This window comes from Chrysemys picta, chromosome 3, assembly GCF_011386835.1.
Source record: "Chrysemys picta bellii isolate R12L10 chromosome 3, ASM1138683v2, whole genome shotgun sequence".
Lineage (NCBI taxonomy): Eukaryota > Metazoa > Chordata > Testudines > Emydidae > Chrysemys > Chrysemys picta.
This window is the reverse complement of record NC_088793.1, coordinates 96,204,729-96,223,203: the sequence shown is the minus strand read 5'-3', so window position 1 is coordinate 96,223,203 and position 18,475 is coordinate 96,204,729. Positions and strand designations below refer to the sequence as shown.

At 40.8% G+C, this 18,475-nt stretch overlaps 1 protein-coding gene across 2 annotated transcripts in view; it reads right to left on the bottom strand.

The window, feature by feature from the left end:
* Positions 1-18,475, bottom strand: part of RNF217 (ring finger protein 217) — a 91,155-nt gene that overhangs the window by 46,245 nt on the left and 26,435 nt on the right. For both annotated transcript variants that reach the window (XM_065588511.1, XM_008177755.4), the window contains exons 2-3: positions 9,399-9,632; positions 1,336-1,500 (exon numbers count right to left, since the gene is read on the bottom strand). In XM_065588511.1, coding sequence (XP_065444583.1) covers positions 1,336-1,500; positions 9,399-9,632 — 399 coding nt within the window. The remainder of the gene's footprint in view (positions 1-1,335; positions 1,501-9,398; positions 9,633-18,475) is intronic.

Below are 18,475 nucleotides of genomic sequence, written 5' to 3'. Positions count from 1 at the left end.
AATTTCATACATGAACAGTAAACAAGAAACCCAATGAAAAAGTTACCATAATATTTTTCTAATCATTTGAAAATATGAGGTATCAACTTTAATTATTTTTTTATTTCACACTTTTGTGGCCAGACTACACAGTATGCTGTATCTACTTTACCCCACCTTAGAACACCACAAAAAGGCACCACTATATTGGCTAGTTGAACTGGGTTTACGGTTGCTTCGCATTGCGACTGGAGCGTATGTTATAATTTTACCCTCCCTTCCGCCCTGTCAAATCCCTGAGAGCACTTCTCGCCCTTACCTTATCAAGTATCCCCCTTCCTCCTGTCCCCAACATACCTGTACATTCCCGCACCAGATTTCCCCCCTCCTTCCTGCACACTTCCCCATGCACAAGGTTTCCCCATCTTAGACTCCCTGGTGAGCAGATCTGTTGTCGTGGGAATGCTTTTTTAAAAATGGAAATATTTAGGATAAGTGGTAATTATTGCTGCTATTTTTCTTAACTGAAAGTTATGATGACAGAGATTAGTGCATAAAATCTTTGAATTTCTCCAAAGAACTGCCTACTTTCATAGTGCCAGCCATCACCCCTACAAACAATCAAGGGCTGCCCTTAGGTAGGATGTCCTCTTTCAAAATAACCTCCACTTCCCATTGTTTATAAATAGGAGTAAAACCACCCTGCCCTAAGGAAAGGTCATGGCCTCCCATGCTGCTGGAAGTAGGAGAAGAGCAACATAAAATTCAGGTGAATGAAAACAGTAGTCAACTTTGCTAAGAACAGCCTGTGGTCTCGATCCCATCTGAACAGTGGGAAAAGGTGGCCATTTTGAAAGAGGAAAATTAATGAAATTTGCTTAAGTAGAACATTCTTCTTAACTGAAAGCTTCTTCTTCAGCAGAGACTGAAAAAGGTTATGAAAAAGTGACCATTAATCCTAAAAAACACTTCAACCACGAGAGAGAGTTTTAACTACAAGGGAAATACGAAGAGGGGTACTAAATTTCTTAAAGGACCTATTTTTAGAATAATGTTTACTTCATATTTACTTGAAATTTCTGGGAATTTACATTCTCAACTCAGAGAATAAAGCAATATAATTTTGTAGAAAATACACTCTTTATACATAAATCAGGGATTCAACCTTTTTGTTAAATTCAAAGCTCAATCTTATTTATGAAGCTGGAGCCCAGCACCTCCTTAATATGCATCCATTCCATTATACATTTGCTGAAGTAATATTAAACAAACAGAAGCCTCAGTTTGGATAATTATTTAGATTATTCAAATGCAATTCTGAAAGCTTATGTTTTGCCCTAATAGAGGATAGCTTACCTTGCATTTTGGACATTTCTGGGCATTCCTTTGCCCATGTTCAATCTCACTGGCCCAGTGACGCAACAGCTTGTCTCCCTTTTTGTATTCTTTACAGTTAACACCTTCATGCCAGGGAGAGTGGCACTTAAAACACCAGACAAATTGGCAAGTTGGACACTGGATCTGCATAAACAAAAGTGAAACAAGAAAATACCAGACAAATTTGCAAGTTGGACATTGAATGTCTGTGGAAAAAATCACCACCACCATTATAAACACCTTTATAATTAATTTTAATTAAGATCTCAATTTCATATGACAGCTAAGGTCAAACAAACCTAAAAGACTGATCGTCTTTAAAAAAGTATACAAGGAAGTACCAATTTAATTTATAATTCTATATGTAAGAAACTATATTAAGAAAACGTTAAAGCTTCACGATTAATTACTCAAGATCAGAAGATGTCAAAGGCCCCAATCCTTAAACAGGGGCTTAACTTTAAGCACATGAGCAATCCCACTGAATTCAATGGAATTATTCAAATGGTAAGTGTTTTGTTAGATTGGGCTAAAGTTAGTGTTGAATGCACAATTCTGCACTCTGCCCTTTTGTGAATAAGCAGTTTGGTACAAACCTTCGTTACCTGATAGATAATGTGTTTTCAGGTAATATCATAGCTTTTTCTACAAACTTTAATACAATTTAAATGCTTTAAATTAGATGTGTAACATTTAGTATTTTTCCTTCACTATTCTGATTCGCACAATGGTGCATTCACATTTTAAAGATTTACAAGACCTCATTTTCACTACCCTGTACCTAGTGTAGTAATTTACATATGCACAGAGCAAATAGTTTTTGTACTGAGGTAGTACCTAGAGGCCCCAGACCTACTGTGCTAGGCCCTGTACAAACACAAAGGTCTGGTCTGCACAAAGTTGCACCTGTTTAATGTGAGGTAGGATTCTAAATCAATTTAACTAAACCATTGCAACTTGGCGTTCTGACATAGGTTTATCTTGCCCCTATAAGTTTACAGAGGCAAGGTCAATTAATTCAATCAGATTTAAATGTGTACCCATGGGGTAACACAACCACTCTAAAATGTGTGTGTAGACCAGCCCCCCGCCCAAAAAAGCCCTGAAGGGCTCACACTGTCTTCCTACTGCTCTCATTTAATGGTGTTTTCATCCACTTTGCACAGGTACAATTGAAAACCACAAAGCAAGGAGGTAGAGAATCAGTGCCAGAATTCTGATGCAGGTTCTCCTCTGTAAACTATGAATTTTAATATTTTAGGCTGTCATGCATTACATACTCTCTCTCTAACAAGTACAGCCTTCCTTATGTGCAATTCAAAGGATGAGACAGTTAACTTTGCTGTTAAGTTAGATGGCCTATATGATACCACAATATGAAGTAACTGAAAGTTTGCTTTCTGTAGATTGTATAAATGTCATTTACTTAGTACTTTCAACATATAATATTTTCCAGTCTTTGAACTCAGTATTGCTACATAGTACTACAAGATGCTGCATACACACATACAACATTGTAAAAACAAAATATATTGCACTTGACAAGAAGTAGGTGATCATGTAATTAAAGGACTATTGTAGTCTTCAAGGAAGGCAGCACAAAGATTGTGGAAAAGAGTTAATATATTAATAGGAATGTTTCCATGATTATTTAGGAAAAAAATGAAAGCTTGTTTGCATTTAAGTACTTCTCTGCAGCATTTGTAATCCAAATATTGCAGATTGTGACAAGTTTCAGAGTAGCAGCCGTGTTAGTCGGTATCCGCAAAAAGAACAGGAGTACTTGTGGCACCTTAGAGACTAACAAATTTATTTGAGCATAAGCTTTCGTGGGTGACAGTGCATCAGAACATGAAAGTCAAACTGACTGATCTTCAATGTCCAAGATAAAAACAAAAAATAAATAAAAACAGAAGAGTATATTTAAAAAACTTTCTGCTAGGAATTTGATGTGCTATAAGTAACTAAATTTTTGTTTCTTTAACCTCCTGGCCTTAGGTAAACTTTCTAAAGTACTTACGTGACAGAGGAGCTTAAGTCCCATTTTTCAAAGAGACTTTGGCACTTAGTCATGGTATCGCTACACTTAAAACACTAGTGACACAGCTGCAGCTGCACTGCTCTGATGCTTCAATGTAGACTCACTACAGAAACGGGAGGGGTTTTACTATCACTGTAGTTAATTGACCTCCCGGAGAGGAAGTAGCTAGCGCAATGGAAATCTATCATCCTAGTGCTGTCTACAATGATGGTTAGGTTGGCATAGCTACATCTCAAAGGGGTGTGGATTTTTCACATCCCTCAGAGATGTAACTATGCCGATGTAAGTTTTCATTGTAGACCAGCCCTCGGTCTCACTGCAAGTCAATGGATCTTTGGCTCTTCTGTCACTTAGGCACTTTTGATGATGATAATGTAATGCATAATGGAGATAGTAATGCCATAGTGATAAGTTTAGAGCTGAATGTAAAATTGGGTTTTTTTGGTTCGGTGAATAGTGGACTTTCCAACCTGGAACTTGTGTTTTATTTTGTAAAATAAATCTAGCTAAGTTTCTAAACAAAAACACAAAACATTTTGTTTAGAAAACATAAAAAAAACACCACGGTTACTAACCTTCCATAACTGTTTTTCTTCAAGATGTGTTGCTCATATCCATTTCATGCTAGGTGCGCATAGGTCAGCCCCCACAGAGGGAAAAATCTCCAGGAACTGTGCACGTGGTACGCACACACCTAGCATAGAATCGACATGAGCAAGCACTCAAAGAAGAGCAGAACACCAAAACCACATTTTTCAGCAAATAAACTCTCTGTCTGAAAAATTTCACTGAGCTCTAAATAAGACCCCTTTAAAAATAACATTAAATATCACTATGGGAAAAGTAATACCATATAAGACTGTTTCTGCAAGTACAGAAGCAAATCCAGTCACTTCCAACCCTGTCATTTCATGATTCATCTTTGACCGACATAAAACAACCCACTTAGAGAGCACTTCCTGCCCTAAAATATTACAAAATTTTAAGAGTCAGGTGAAACACATTCTCCAGGAGTTACAACTTCATAGAATAGCCAGGTCGTGAACATAGGTATGCAGGGATACAAATATGTCCTATTTTAAAAAGGGACGACAAAATTGACAGGCCCCTGTATCTCCCCTATGTTGAAAGTTGCATTTAAAGATTACATTAATCCTTCCCCTTCCAGCTATGCTCATCTATCCCCAATACAAACATTCCCCGGATAAAATTCTACAAAATTAAAAATATTGAAGCCTCTGCTGGGTTTCTTGTTGGAGTCAGTCTCATGGTGCCTGGTTTTTAAACAAGCATGCATACTTCCTATTGCTCTGCCTGTCAGAAGCATTTCTGTCACCAGCCTGCTTTTTAAAGATATGGACATTTTCAGCTGTTCAAAGAGCTTGCAGAGTAGGATGCTTATTATTTTCAGTATCCTACCTTCCCAGAAGACTGATATAGGTTTGCATACATCCCTAGAGATCAACACACAGAGCTCGTAGCTTTAATTACTGGTCTACCAGCCTAGAAGAGTGTCCTCCAAACTTGTTTTAAAGTCTTTAAAAACTTTCACTTATCACTGCTAATAGACGTAGTAACCTATGCTGAGCTGGTATTCTACAGTAGATAATGACATGTGCTACATTTGTGATTTTTCAGTTTGTGATCTCCACTCCAAAATGAATATGTAGCCATAGTTACCTCTTCTAAAAACTGAAGACCTTCAGCAGTTGTAATAATTAGAAGGCCTTCCAAGCTTGGCCAACTGCTGCCGAGTGTTTCTCAGTCTATCTGTAATGCAGTAACTTGTAAACCCCCTAACCAATCAATTCCAAAATTTAAAGGAAACATTCTAGGCACCAGTGGCCAGAACTCTATTGATTCTGGGAAAAATCAGTTAACACCTTTTACTCCCAGCCCACTGACTGAATGGGTAATTAGGCCCACACCACAAAATGAGTTTGAAACCCCTGAATTAAATTCTAAACTTCAGGGCAGCGAGTGTCCCTTAACTCTATGTTCATAGAGTGCTTACTACAATGGGGCCCTGATCTTGATTGATGTCTCTAATAATCACTGCTAGAATACAATCAACAACAACTGATCTTTAGGCTTTAGTTTGTAGAAGACTCATCTGCAGCAAGGAAAACAAACAATGCTGAGATTAGTATGAATTTAGGTTTTAGAAGGTATGTGAATATTTGTAATAATTGTTTTCAAACTGTATTAATTATTTTGAGTATGTGAGTATGCTATTTTTTTTTTTTTTACATCTAGTAAAAGTGTATTCTTGGTTTCTAAGAGATACAAAAATCCATCCCCCCTCCCCCGAATTACTATTCAGAGTAAAAATGAACTACTGACACAGTATTTCTAGACTTCAGTCCCACTGCTGATGTTCTGTAAGCCTCACATATGTAAGCTGGTTCTTCTGAAGGCAATATATTTCCTGTTACTTATTCAATGGCCAATAGGAAGAATTTCCTCTGGTATAATTTACAGATGGAGTGAGGAGCAGGGAAAAGAAGCATTGAGCACAGTAACAGCAGCCCAGGAGGGTAATCTTTGTGGGCACAGCAGCAGTGACTGGAGAGCTCCATACATCACACATTTTATTGGTGAGAGAAATAAATAATTCCAGAAAATCTGATGAGCAGTAACGGCAAACAGAGCAGCTACTCTGATATGCACTGAGACAGATGACCAGACCTGCAACCAGCCATTTCTTTCAAGTGTAACTAGTAGAAACAAAAACAGGTGACCTGAATAGCTCATGTGAGCAAGCTGTCCAAAGGCTGCCATTTTCAAGTATTTCCATCTGGAGGACTCTGTCACAGAAAGATTACTGCTTTTTACCAAATTACACAAATGTAGGATAGCCTCAAATGAACTCGGTTCCACAAGGAAAAGTGAAAAGGCATGATTTTCAGTCATTCTGAGGGAACACAATCCAGCAAGTCCAGACTTACCAAATGGATCTTAGACCAAGTCTACAAAAAAAGGGGAAGAACACTTATAAAGCTACAGTAGAACCTCAGAGTTACCTCAGGAATGGAGGTTGTCCGTAACTCTGAACAAGACGTTACGGACTTCAGCCACTGGGGTGGGGTGGGGGGGGGGAGGCACGCCTTGGGGCTGCCGCGGGGGGGAGAGGGAGAGTGGTGTCAGGGCTCCGGGCAGTGGGGGGGTCATGGCTTCTGACACTCAGGAGCATCAGGGCTCAGGGCTTTAGATCTGGGGGAGCGCTGGAGCTTGGACTTAAGCCCTGTGGCTCTGTTCCCGGCTTCTGGCCTTGGGGGGAAGGGGAGTGCCAGGGATCCCCATGGCTCCGCTCCTGGTTTCAGGGTGTGTGGGTGGAGGAGGGGGAAGCGCACGTGCATGCTGGGGCTCGGACCCAGTGCTCCATTTGTAGCTAAAAGGCAAGCCCCAGTATCCCCTCACAGGGCTGAAACCCCGAGCCTCAGCGTGTCTCCCCCCCCCCCACACACACACACACATCTAAAGCCCTGAACCTGGTGCTCCCAAGGTAATAAAGTATTTCCGTGCGTGTTTCTCTCCCCACGCTGCTGCCTGATTATGTCCAGTTGCAGAGGGTGACTGGTTGACCGGTAAATCCGGAACTCTGGTGTTCATATCTTTGAGGTTCTACTGTAAATGCAGTGGTCTATCCAACAAGGATAAATGTAACAAAAGAACTAATGTTACCATGAAGCTTTATTTCACACAGTCATATTTAATTCTACATTCCTTGGGGAAATGCCTACAGTTTCAAAAAATATATATATTATGCCTCATTCTCCTATAAGCCCTAGACTGAGCTTAATAGGCCACTTAGTGACGCTCCCTGTCTAGGATGAGACTAGAAGTGTAAGCACTGTGATCAGTGTGTCCTTCTACCTCAGCGATATTCAGCTGCTGAATTGTCCCTTGGGGACATGGACAGATAGTATAAAATACAACTGTTGTAAGGCTGCTCTAATTTATGCTCTGAAGAAGCCTGATGGCTGGAGTGCCTGAGGATTTTGAGAGGGAGGGGTAAAGATGACAAATACCTTTACACTACTCCTAACTAAGCTGATAAGCACAGCTTGGTCACAGCCCAGGAAGCTGTCATTGTGAATCCAGCTTCCCTTGAGCATGTGTCTATACTGCAGTTGGGAGCGAGCGAGCTTCCCAGGGCAGGTGGACAGACCCATGCTAATGGGGCTCGAGCTATCACGCTAAAAATAGCAGTATGGATGTTGCGACTCAGGCTGTAAAGCCCACCCGACCCCGTAGGCTTGAGAGCTCAAGCCCGAGCCACAATGTCATACTGATATGTTTATCACTATAGCTAGTGCCCTGTTAGCATGAATCTGTCCAAGCAGGCAAGGAGGCTCATTCCTGGCCGCAGTGTAGACACATCGTGAGTGACCTGAAACCCAACGAGACACCAGCATATTCCACAGACTGGAAAATTTGTATTATTGTCATTAAAGCAAGCAGCAAAAACCAGTGATTGTGACAGGCAAGTTACAATATTCTTAATCGTGAGCTGGTAGTTTTCTTTCATTTACTAACAAATGTTTCTTAAATTAACTGATAAAATACTCAGAAGACAAAGGATGATATCTTGAGTGTCATGCCCAGAATCATGTCGCCCTTTGAAATAACTCTGCCATTTGCCACCATAGAGGGCTTTCTAGCACAAATGGTGGTGACTCAAGGCACAGAACATGCTACACATCTTTGCAGCTTATTTAGAGGTTACCAATAATATGTAAATGGCAGTAAGTAGGCTCCAATAAAATAAACTAATAAAATGTGGCTCTACTATATAAAAAAGTGCTGTCATCTTTAGTATTTTACCATAAAGTCATGGAAAGGGAGAGTGAAGAAAGAGGAAATGAGTAAAATAGTTGTGAAAAATGTGTAATAACTGTCATCCTACATGTTGCTTCCTCAAAATGGTGACGACAAAAAAAAAAAAAAAAGTATCTGAAGCAACAAGATTTAAATTAAGTAAAAAAAAATTAAAAGGGGGGGGGAGAGCAGTGTTAAAGACTAAACTAACACTATTCCTCAGATATGGATTTTTTTTCTCCCCAAAAATATTTAATGCCCACTGTTGTAAACACATTTTTAAAACTTAATCACTTATCATACACATACACTTGCTCTCAGAATGTTAAGCAACTTTGAGAAAATCTAGTACAAGTGACTAGTACAAGCGACTGGACAGTAGTTACCTATAACTAGTCATTTTTGCATTATGCATTTGAGTTTCAGTCAAACTGTAGGCACAGTGGATGGCACTTTGCTTTTTTGGCTATGAGCATATGTACCATCATCATCTTAATACCCAGTAAATCCCCTCTCAGAGTATTATGTTCTGGCATGACAGGAGGACAGATAAATATTTGATACATCTTTTTCACCTCTACCTTCCTTGACACTCCGGTATCATACCTTCCTCAATAGGATAATGGAGAATTCTAAGCAACTGATAATTAGATTACCTTTGGGGAATTTTAAAACACTTATCCATTAAAAAAATAAAAAGTTGCACCTATAAGCAAATGAGCAACATAGCATTCCCCAACACATAGGGCTTTATACTTGTACCTAAACATTTTTGATAATTGTGAGAAGTTGACTGGAGTTGTGTGGCTAAAAACTCTGGTTAATTATGAAAGTCAATCTTAGAGACCCTACCTCTTTTCTGACCAAACTGATGTTCAGTTAGTGCACAGAGGAAAGTGAAGGGCTCAGTCACCTTTCAAGGTACCATGAAAATTTAATGGCCAAAACTGTTCTACCACCACAAGAAATAAATAACAAGAAAGTTCAAACAGACAACTGAACTGTTACATGACTTGACCAGTTATTCAGAGGTATCATACTATAGATTCATATTCTAAATCACAGCTTACATTAGGCTCCAGTAATGGAGGAAAGCCCATTTAATGCCCACCACATGCTGTCCTACTTTTGCTGCTCACAGCTGTGTCATCTAATCCATAGGTTTGGTGAGCATGCTCACTTTGTATTTGTTCTCCAATTTCGCTGGGGTTGGAATGTGACCTCTCCTCCTGAAAGTGGTAAAGTGTTTGCATTGAGGGCATGGCTTGGTGCTGGAGTCAATACGGCTGAGTTCCAGGAAGTATTTATACTTGATGATGTCATCATGTGGCAGGTTGTAGAGGACAGTTGTTTCATCCAGGTATTCACTGCACTCTGTGATTGGACAGTTTATATCTGCCTGTCCCAGCTGCACCTGCACGTAAATAGAAGGGTAAAAAATTACCAGGTAAGAGATCAGATAGCTATGGAGTAAGTATTCCATGTCTACTATGCAAAAAGTAAAGCATTTCCAAAACATCTTGTGAACTGCACAAGAAAATGCATTTGTTCTGAATTCTAGCTATCTGTACACTAACAAAACATGCCATTTTATTTTAAAAAAGAAGAACAGGAGGACTTGTGGCACCTTAGAGACTAACAAATTTATTAGAGCATAAGCTTTCGTGGACTATAGCCCACTTCTTCGGATGCATATAGAATGGAACATATATTGAGGAGATATATATCTCCTCAATATATGTTCCATTCTATATGCATCCGAAGAAGTGGGCTATAGTCCACGAAAGCTTATGCTCTAATAAATTTGTTAGTCTCTAAGGTGCCACAAGTCCTCCTGTTCTTCTTTTTGCGGATACAGACTAACACGGCTGCTACTCTGAAACATTTTATTTTAAGTTTATTTTGAACACATTCTGGAAAATATTAAGTTTTGCTTTTCTGTCACATCCACATCAGTTACATCACATGCACAAAGCATATGTATGTGTGCCAGTGAGGCTATATTCTAACATTTATCTTTTATATTGGCTACTGAGAGAGACAGTCTAGCTGTTCCTCATTTTACATCTTACTAAGATATGCAATACAAGCAAGCTAAGGTAATATTTTTGATTTCATACAGAAAGGATAAAAACCATGTACCCAAAGAGAGAGCCCAGTTTTTACCAGGGAAAATAGATTACACTTGCTCCAGAAACCTCTGGCTGCCTTTGCTAGCTCAATGCTCTTATGTGTGCTTCTTACTAGAAGTTGACATGGGGAAAGCAAATTCTATCTACCCCTTGAAGAGCAAAGAATAAGCTGTTGCCTTCTTATTCTACATCACTCTCAATCAAATGGAAGATAGCCATGATGGTCAGTAACACAACTGCTTGCTCTGGGTATCCCTAAACCAATGATTGGCTGTGATGTTATGAGTGTAATATAATATTTCATTGGAAGGTGACAGGGCCAGAAAGAGTTAATTAACTCAGACTGACCTGACCCATGGCTGGGAAGGAAGACTGGCTAGGAAGATAGGTAAATGAATAGAGCTTTAAAACGCAAGTCTGCATTGTTAGAGATCTCAGGGGTAGTTGTTTGCTCAGGTCTTGTGATGTAAGCAAACAAGTCTATTGCTATAACTTTAATTCAAAGATCAAAAAAGGAATATTAACATTTGTGATGATACTTGAGTGAAATAGTATTATTGTCTATGTGTCTCTTTGAAGGTTGTGGTAACCTGTATCTGAACTGTTTAATGGATAAATTACCCTGTGCTAATTGCCAGGATGTTTGGAAGGAGAGTTAAGCCTATTGTTTTCTCAGGTCGAAAGGCTGCTGGAAATGTATAAGAACCCTGGGACATGATCCTACTTCATCTCAGATCTGCTTTGGGTTTTAAGAGGGGGAAACCTTAAGCCACAAAGATTGAAATCCTTAGTCATTGACTGGAGCCACCCTGAATATGGATATTGGACTATTTCTAAAAGGACTTTTGGCAACTACAAGCTCACCTCTGCTATGTATCTGGACCTCAAGAATTGAATTCAAGTCTGTATGTATATTGATCTTTTAACCAACACTCACTCTTTTTTCTTTTTTAATAAATTTTAGTTTAGCTAATAAGAATTGGCTATAGCGTGTATTTCGGGTAAGATCTAAGTTATAATTGAACCTGGGTATGTGGCTGATCCTTTGGGATTGGAAGAACCTTTTCTTTAATATGATGAGATAAGATTCTCAGTAATCATCATCATATCGGACGTGTGTGTCTGGACGGAGGCCTGAGGCTGGGTACTTTAAGGGAACTGCGTGGTTTGGACTTCTAAGTGGCAGTGAGGTACTACAGAAGCTGTTTTGTGCTGGCTTGGTAAATCTAAGTATTGGAATATCCAACAGCGTTTGAGGTTTGTCTGCCCGTTTTGTTTGCAGTTCACCTTGAGTGACCTCAGCAGTCTCCCATGGGCAGCACCGTCACACTGGCAGAAACTGGGACTGGAGGACGGGATGGATCACTTGATAATTGCCCTCTTCTGTTCACTCCCTCTGAAGCATCTACTCTACTCTCATAAACTGAATATATAAATGCAAATTTTATGTACAGGAATTTCTATGGTATTCAATTACTGCAGTACTCTAGAACCACACAGTGAATTAAATCTCGCAATTCCCCATTTTACAGAGGAAAAAGGCAGAGAGGTTAAAGCCACAATTTTCAAAGAAGGGGACCCGGTGTTAAGCACCAAAATGGCCTCATTTTCCACTCACTTAGACATATCAGTTTCAAAATCACAGCCTGAATGATTTGCCTAAGGTGACCACATATGACTATCTAAAAATGACACCTTCTTACTGAGAAAGTTTGGTGTGTATTCTGAGACTCATGTGCTAACTTCACTGACTAAAATAACCATTTACTGCATTTTGCTACTATTAGGACTGCAGACAGACATGGAAAAGAGAGCAGGATTACATCTAGACTCTCCCATTAGGGGAATAATTTAATTCCTACCACAGGGCCAAATTCTGTCCTCTGATACACGTGCATAAGCCATTTAAGGTGTTACTGAGGAAGAAGTACTGTGGGATTGCACAAATGCAAGTGAAGGGAAAATTCTGGCCCCCCAGCTCCCCTTCCCCCAGTCAGCTCAGTCCACCAAGCTGCCCCCAGTTCTGCACTCACTCATACAGCCTCACCTCTGCTCCTCCTGTGGTTCCTCACCCCTCACTGCCATGGCTTCCAGACTGGGGAAGGGGGGAGGGAGGAAATACTCCCCTCTCCCGCCCCACTCCTGGCCAGATGTTGCAGAGTAGGCAGGGGCAGAGGAACCATCCTGTCCCAATGGCTCACAGAAGGGGAGGGTACAGAGCCATCTCCACTCTCTCCTCCTATGAGAATGGCTTTGGGTTGCTAAGGGGTTGGCGGGGTGGGGAGAGACACAGTTCTGTCTGCAGCAGCTCTGATTAGTTATTCTGCCCCAAGAGGCAGGGCAAGTGGGGCAGACAGCCAATTTGCAGGCTCAAATTCACTACATTGGCACAAGTCACAACCAAAATCACATCACTCCCCCAAAACTGTGAGAGTTAGCACCACTAAAATTTCTTTTATATAACTTTTAGATTTATTTGGGTAGCTCTCAAAGACCTCAGGATCCCACCACACCAGGTACTGTGCTAACACTATCCAAGTAGACATGAAGGAACAGGTGATAAACCAGAGGAGAAAGACAGAAGACAATGGTACTATAAGAGATTGTACAATTATTTAAATTTTGTATGTGCAACTTGTGATTCAACAGTAGAAACAAACAGTGATTTTTATAGAATTTAGCCTCTGATACAATTCCCCCCACCACACATACTTGTACCTAGAATACTTGCCCATCTCCCATTTCTTTATAAACTATATTCCTTTGTTACTTTTCATTTTCACTTTTCTTTTATTCATTCTTTTCCATAGATACATTAAGTTCCTTTCCCAATCTCTGCACCAGATTGCTTTTTCCTACCAACAATATCCAATAGCCTTCTTACGAGACTGGTCATGCTCCTTCCTCTCAAGAGGAAAATCTGTCCCAAGAAAATATGGGTAATGCATTCCTGGCAGAGTTTCAGGAACTGAAGATTTCTCCACACACAAGCTTGCACTGCAGTAACTAAATCAGTTCTAATTTAGATCTTATTTTAAAATGTGTTCTATTTTGCTTATGTATGTAAAAATTCAGTGTATGCTAAATCAGAACAGGACACTTATTCTTACTTAAGAGCATCCACAGAGACTTTCCCTAACACCCCTCTCCTCCCCCCAGAAGAGATCAACTAGAACAGGTTTAATTACTGCAGTGCAAGTTTGTATGTAGATCGACCTTGAGAGGGTTCAAGTCATGCTGCTGCATCTCTATGAGCAAAGTCTCTCATTTCCCCTCCCAAGCTCAGACTATGCCTCTGGAAGGAATTCCAGCCCCATGTGATCCTGGAGTGGGGTGAAATAACCTAAGCCAAGTGCTTTCTCACTCCAGGCCTCCAGGGGTGGCATGCAGCTTTATAAGTATGTAAATATGCACTATTCATTGTCCTCAGACACTTCTTTGTTGATAAAAAATAAAAAGGCATAAATCACACAAAAATCCTGCTGAGGCACTTGGAGGACAGGATTCTTGAACATTTTAGTATATATAGTCTGCTTACAGCAAGGAGTGGGGAGGCAAGTAAAGAAGAAAGTGCTACATATACACCTATAATGCAAACACCTCTGATACAAAAGTTTGACCTTTTGGACCTAACAGCATGTTTTAAATATTTTATAATGCACATTTAAGTACATTCATCAGTTTAAATTCCCAAACCTCATCTAGTTTTTATACCTTTATTTATAGTTTGAAATTTAAAATGTTAACCCAACATGCCTTACCTACCACTGGTTATAGCTCCCAAAGGAAAGAGTTGCCGGTACGGAATTCAGTAGGACCAAAAAAAGCATTGTTAGTACACAGGGTACTGCAGCTTGAGACCAAGTCTAAGAATGGGAGAATCATGACTCCAGCTGGTAAAGAGAATTGTGCAGGTTTTATGGCCCATTACAACAATTTGCAACACATCCTGCTACCTACTAACCCTCCACTCTCCTATGACTGCAAGGGTGTTAACGGTCCACTTCCTTTTAAGTGGTCTCCTACAACATTGTGCTTGATCTGTCCCACCTTGTATTTAGCCTGGACACTCTGGTTACCTTCTCTAGACTTGACAAAGAGCTCTGTGAAGCTCATAAACTTGTCCCTTCCACCAACAGAAGCTGGACCTTCATACCCTGTCTCCTTCATACCCTGGGACCAACAAAGCTACAACACTGCATACAAATGTATTGCTGGCATTTTTTCTGATGATCTTCTCTTCACCTTTCTGCCTCGGTTTTTCTTTGGATTTGAGTCACAAAGCCATGATAAAGCAAGAAAAGGGAAATGGGTGCACTGATCATTTTATAAATGACTTTTCAAAATTTAATTTTTTAAAATGTTTGTGTGTATATATAGATCAAACTGTTGATGTGTAGGTTGTGGTTCATATTCTACATGCACAAAATTCAGACAGTTCAGTTATGATTTCCACAGAATCCCTAAACTGGACCCCTAAAAAGTGCGTGCTACAGAACTTTGCACTGATGCATCACAGGATTCAAGGTGGCTTGAATACTTGAGAATTTAGCTCCAGTAAGCTTCAAAACACTTAAGAGCTTGGAACTGAAATTGACAAGCTCCAGAGAAGGGTAGTAGAGAAACAATTTAGGAGAAGCATGGAGAGAGCCCCTGTTTTATGAACTATAAGCGTCTCAGAGCAGGATTCCTAATGTGCTTCGGAGTAGAAGTCCCTTTTGTTAATTAATCCCTTTATGCTCTAAAGCATACGAGTTTGCAGGGAGGGGGGTTTCAAATTTCAGAGTGACTCTTTTCCACAGACTCTGTCAAATCCAAGTCCAAAACTACCACCAAAGCGGATATGTTCTTCACACTCCATTTAGAAATCTTTGACTAGTTACAGAGGGATCAACTCAGTCTTCTTGAAGGTTAGCCAGAATCAGGTCCCTGTTTAAATCTGAGAATGATAATCTCTTCATTTATAGGGCACTGTAACCTAGTTCAATTCTTTTTATACTATTTAATTTCCAAAGGCAACATTCATAAATTGTTAGCATACTTTTGCTGCCTAGCATGATGGGATCCTCCTGCTCCAAAACTAGGATTCTTAGGTGCTGCGGTAATACAAATAAACACATCACATCCATATATCATTAAAAATAGTGTGAATAGTAAAGGCAGACTGTAACAGAATTATTTTAAACATAAGAAACTACATGCTAATAGTGCTCAAAGCAACGTGTATCACACACTGCCCTTGTTATCAACTAGAATATTAAAATGGTTCAACTTTAAACATTTGAATCAATTTAATTTAGGCCAGACAAGCAAGACCCACTGCCCCTCTATAATACAACATTTAGAAATCTTCACAACTCCAGTGCAGTTCTGTAGCTCAAAACTGTCAATTTTAGCAGTCCACATATGAAACTGCGCTTACTGGTCATAAAACTATGTTTCTCTCTTTGGCCAGGGAAGAAGTTATCAGCTGAGGAGTCTGAGTTGATAGTTCTTATATTTAAATGTTTAGTGGCAAGTGGCATGACATTCCTATTACATGGCTCTTAACTCTGGAATTTACTTCCTCTTTTTGATCCAACATAAGCTAAATTTAACCCTCAAAGTTTGGTTCAAGCTTAGGCTTTTACCTGCAATAACATGGTGGGACAGAGTGTTGATTCTGAATGTGCTCCTTATTGGGACAGGTTATGCAATGGGGGAATATCTTTGGCTGCATAAAACTTGAAATTTATTGTCTTTAAAAATGCAATTTTCTGAGTAAAGTAACTGTTAAAAGAATAGGGGTTTTGATGTGCGTCGTCTCAGTGAACTGCTCTGTTAAAAAGCCACCACTTCGTTTCATCTGTAAACTGCCGCCCTTGTGAACTCAGCCTGGAATCTCGGAACTCAGGCTGTCTTCTTTCTGGTTCACACATAGTTGGCCAGGAATAATAAAGATTCTCCAGGTCAAATTCCACTCTCAGTTGCACATATGCAACCCCACTATCTTTGTATTGGGTTGCACAGGTATAAATGGGGGCTGTCATAACTATAAAGGGAAGGGTTACAGCTGTCCTGTGTACAGTACTATAAAATCCCGCCTGGCCAGAGACTCCAAAATCCTTTTCCCTGTAAAGGGTTAAGAAGCTCAGGTAACCTGACTGGCATCTGACCTAAAGGACCAATAAGGGGACAAGATACTTTCAAATCTGGGGGGGGGGGGGAGGCTTTTGTTTGTGCTCTTTGTTTTGGGAGTGCGTTCGCTCTCGGGACTGAGAGGGACCAGACATCAATCCAGGTTCTCCACATCTTTCTAAACAAGTCTCTCCTATTTCAAACTTGTAAGTAAATAGCCAGGCAAAGCGTGTTAGTTTTCCTTTGTTTTCTCAACTTGTAAATGTACCTTTTACTAGAGTGTTTCTTTGTTTGCTGTACTTTGAACCTAAGACTAGAGGGGAGTCCTCTGAGCTCTTTAAGTTTGATTACCCTGTAAGGTTAATTTCCATACTGATTTTACAGAGATAATTTTTACCTTTTTCTTTAATTAAAAACCTTCTTTTTAAGAACCTGATCGATTTCTCCTTGTTTTAAGATCCAAGGGGTTTGGATCTTGATTCACCAGGGAATTGGTGAAAGGTTTCTCAAGGCTTCCCAGGGAGGGAATCCATTGGGAATGGTGGCAGCGGGACCAGAGCTAAGCTGGTAGTTAAGCTTAGAAGTTTTCATGCAGGCCCCTACATTTGTACCCTAAAGTTCAAAGTGGGGATACAGCCCTGACAGGGGCAGAATATGTTCTTGATGTTGAAAATTAATTGGTGAATAAGAATATAATACAGCAAACTCTCAGCACTTCAGACTCGTCACAGACAAAAGGACTAAATAGTAGTTGAAAAAGATGGTTGCCTTTCATAACTGTTGTTCTTCGAGACGTGTTGATGTTCATTCCGTTGTAGGTGTGTGTGCTCGCCACATGCACCGATGCCGAAAGTTTTCCCCTCACTGGTATCCGTGGGGGACTGGCTCTGGCACCCTCTGGAGTGGCGAATATATGTGCCGGTATAAGGGGTGCCACTGGCTTTGCCCTCCCTCAGTTCCTTCTTGCCAGAACTCCAACAGAGGGGAAGGAGGGTGGGTCATGGAATAGACATGAGCAACACATCTCGAAGAACAACAGTTACGAAAGGTAACTATCTTTTCTTCTTTGACTGCTTGCTCGTGTCCATTCCATTGTAGTGACTCCCAAGCAGCAGCATCGGAAGCAAGTGGTAGTTCATGGATGTGTCGATTGCAACACAGCTTTGCCAAATTGCCAAATACAGTGTCATCTCTGGCTTGCTGGGTGATGGCGTAATGCGTCGTGAACGCGTGTACCGAAGACCACGTCATGACCCTGCAGATGTCCTGGATAGGAACATGCACCAGGAGGGCTGCCAAAGATGCCTGAGCCCTAGTCGAGTGAGCCTTCTCTATTGGTGGAGGCACAGCCTGTACCAACTCATAACAAGTGCGGATGCAGGTGGTGATCCAATTCGAAATCCTCTGAGAGGACACCAGAAGGCACTTCAGCCGGTCAGTTGTCGCGATAAAGAGCTGGGTCAATCTGCGGAAGAGCGTGGTGCTCTCCAGGTAGAAAGCCAGGATGCGCCTGACATCTACAGTGTGCAGCCGCCTCTCCTCATTGGTCATGGGAGGCTTTGGACGGAACACCGGGAGGAAGATATCCTGGTTGATATGGAAGTGTGACACCACCTTTGGCAGCAAGGCCGGATGGGGCCGCAGCTAGACCTTGTCCTTGTAGAATACTGTGTATATGGGGGTTCCAAAGTGAGGGACGTCTTGCTGAGATAATAGCTACAAGGAATGAAACCTTCCACAACAAGTGGGAAAGGGAACAAGAAGTCAGTCTCAAAGGGTGGACTCATGAGCCTGGAGAGGACCAGGTGGAGGTCCCTTTGAGGAACCTGGTCCCAGATCGGCAGAAAGTCTTCCAAGGCCTTTCAGGAACCTGATCAACACCTCATGCGCGAACACCGATCTACACTGGATGCGAGGATGGAAGGCCGATATGGCTGCCAGGTGCACCTTGACTGAAGAAGTGAGAGATCTTGGTGCTTTAAGTGAAGCAGGTAATCCAGGATGGACT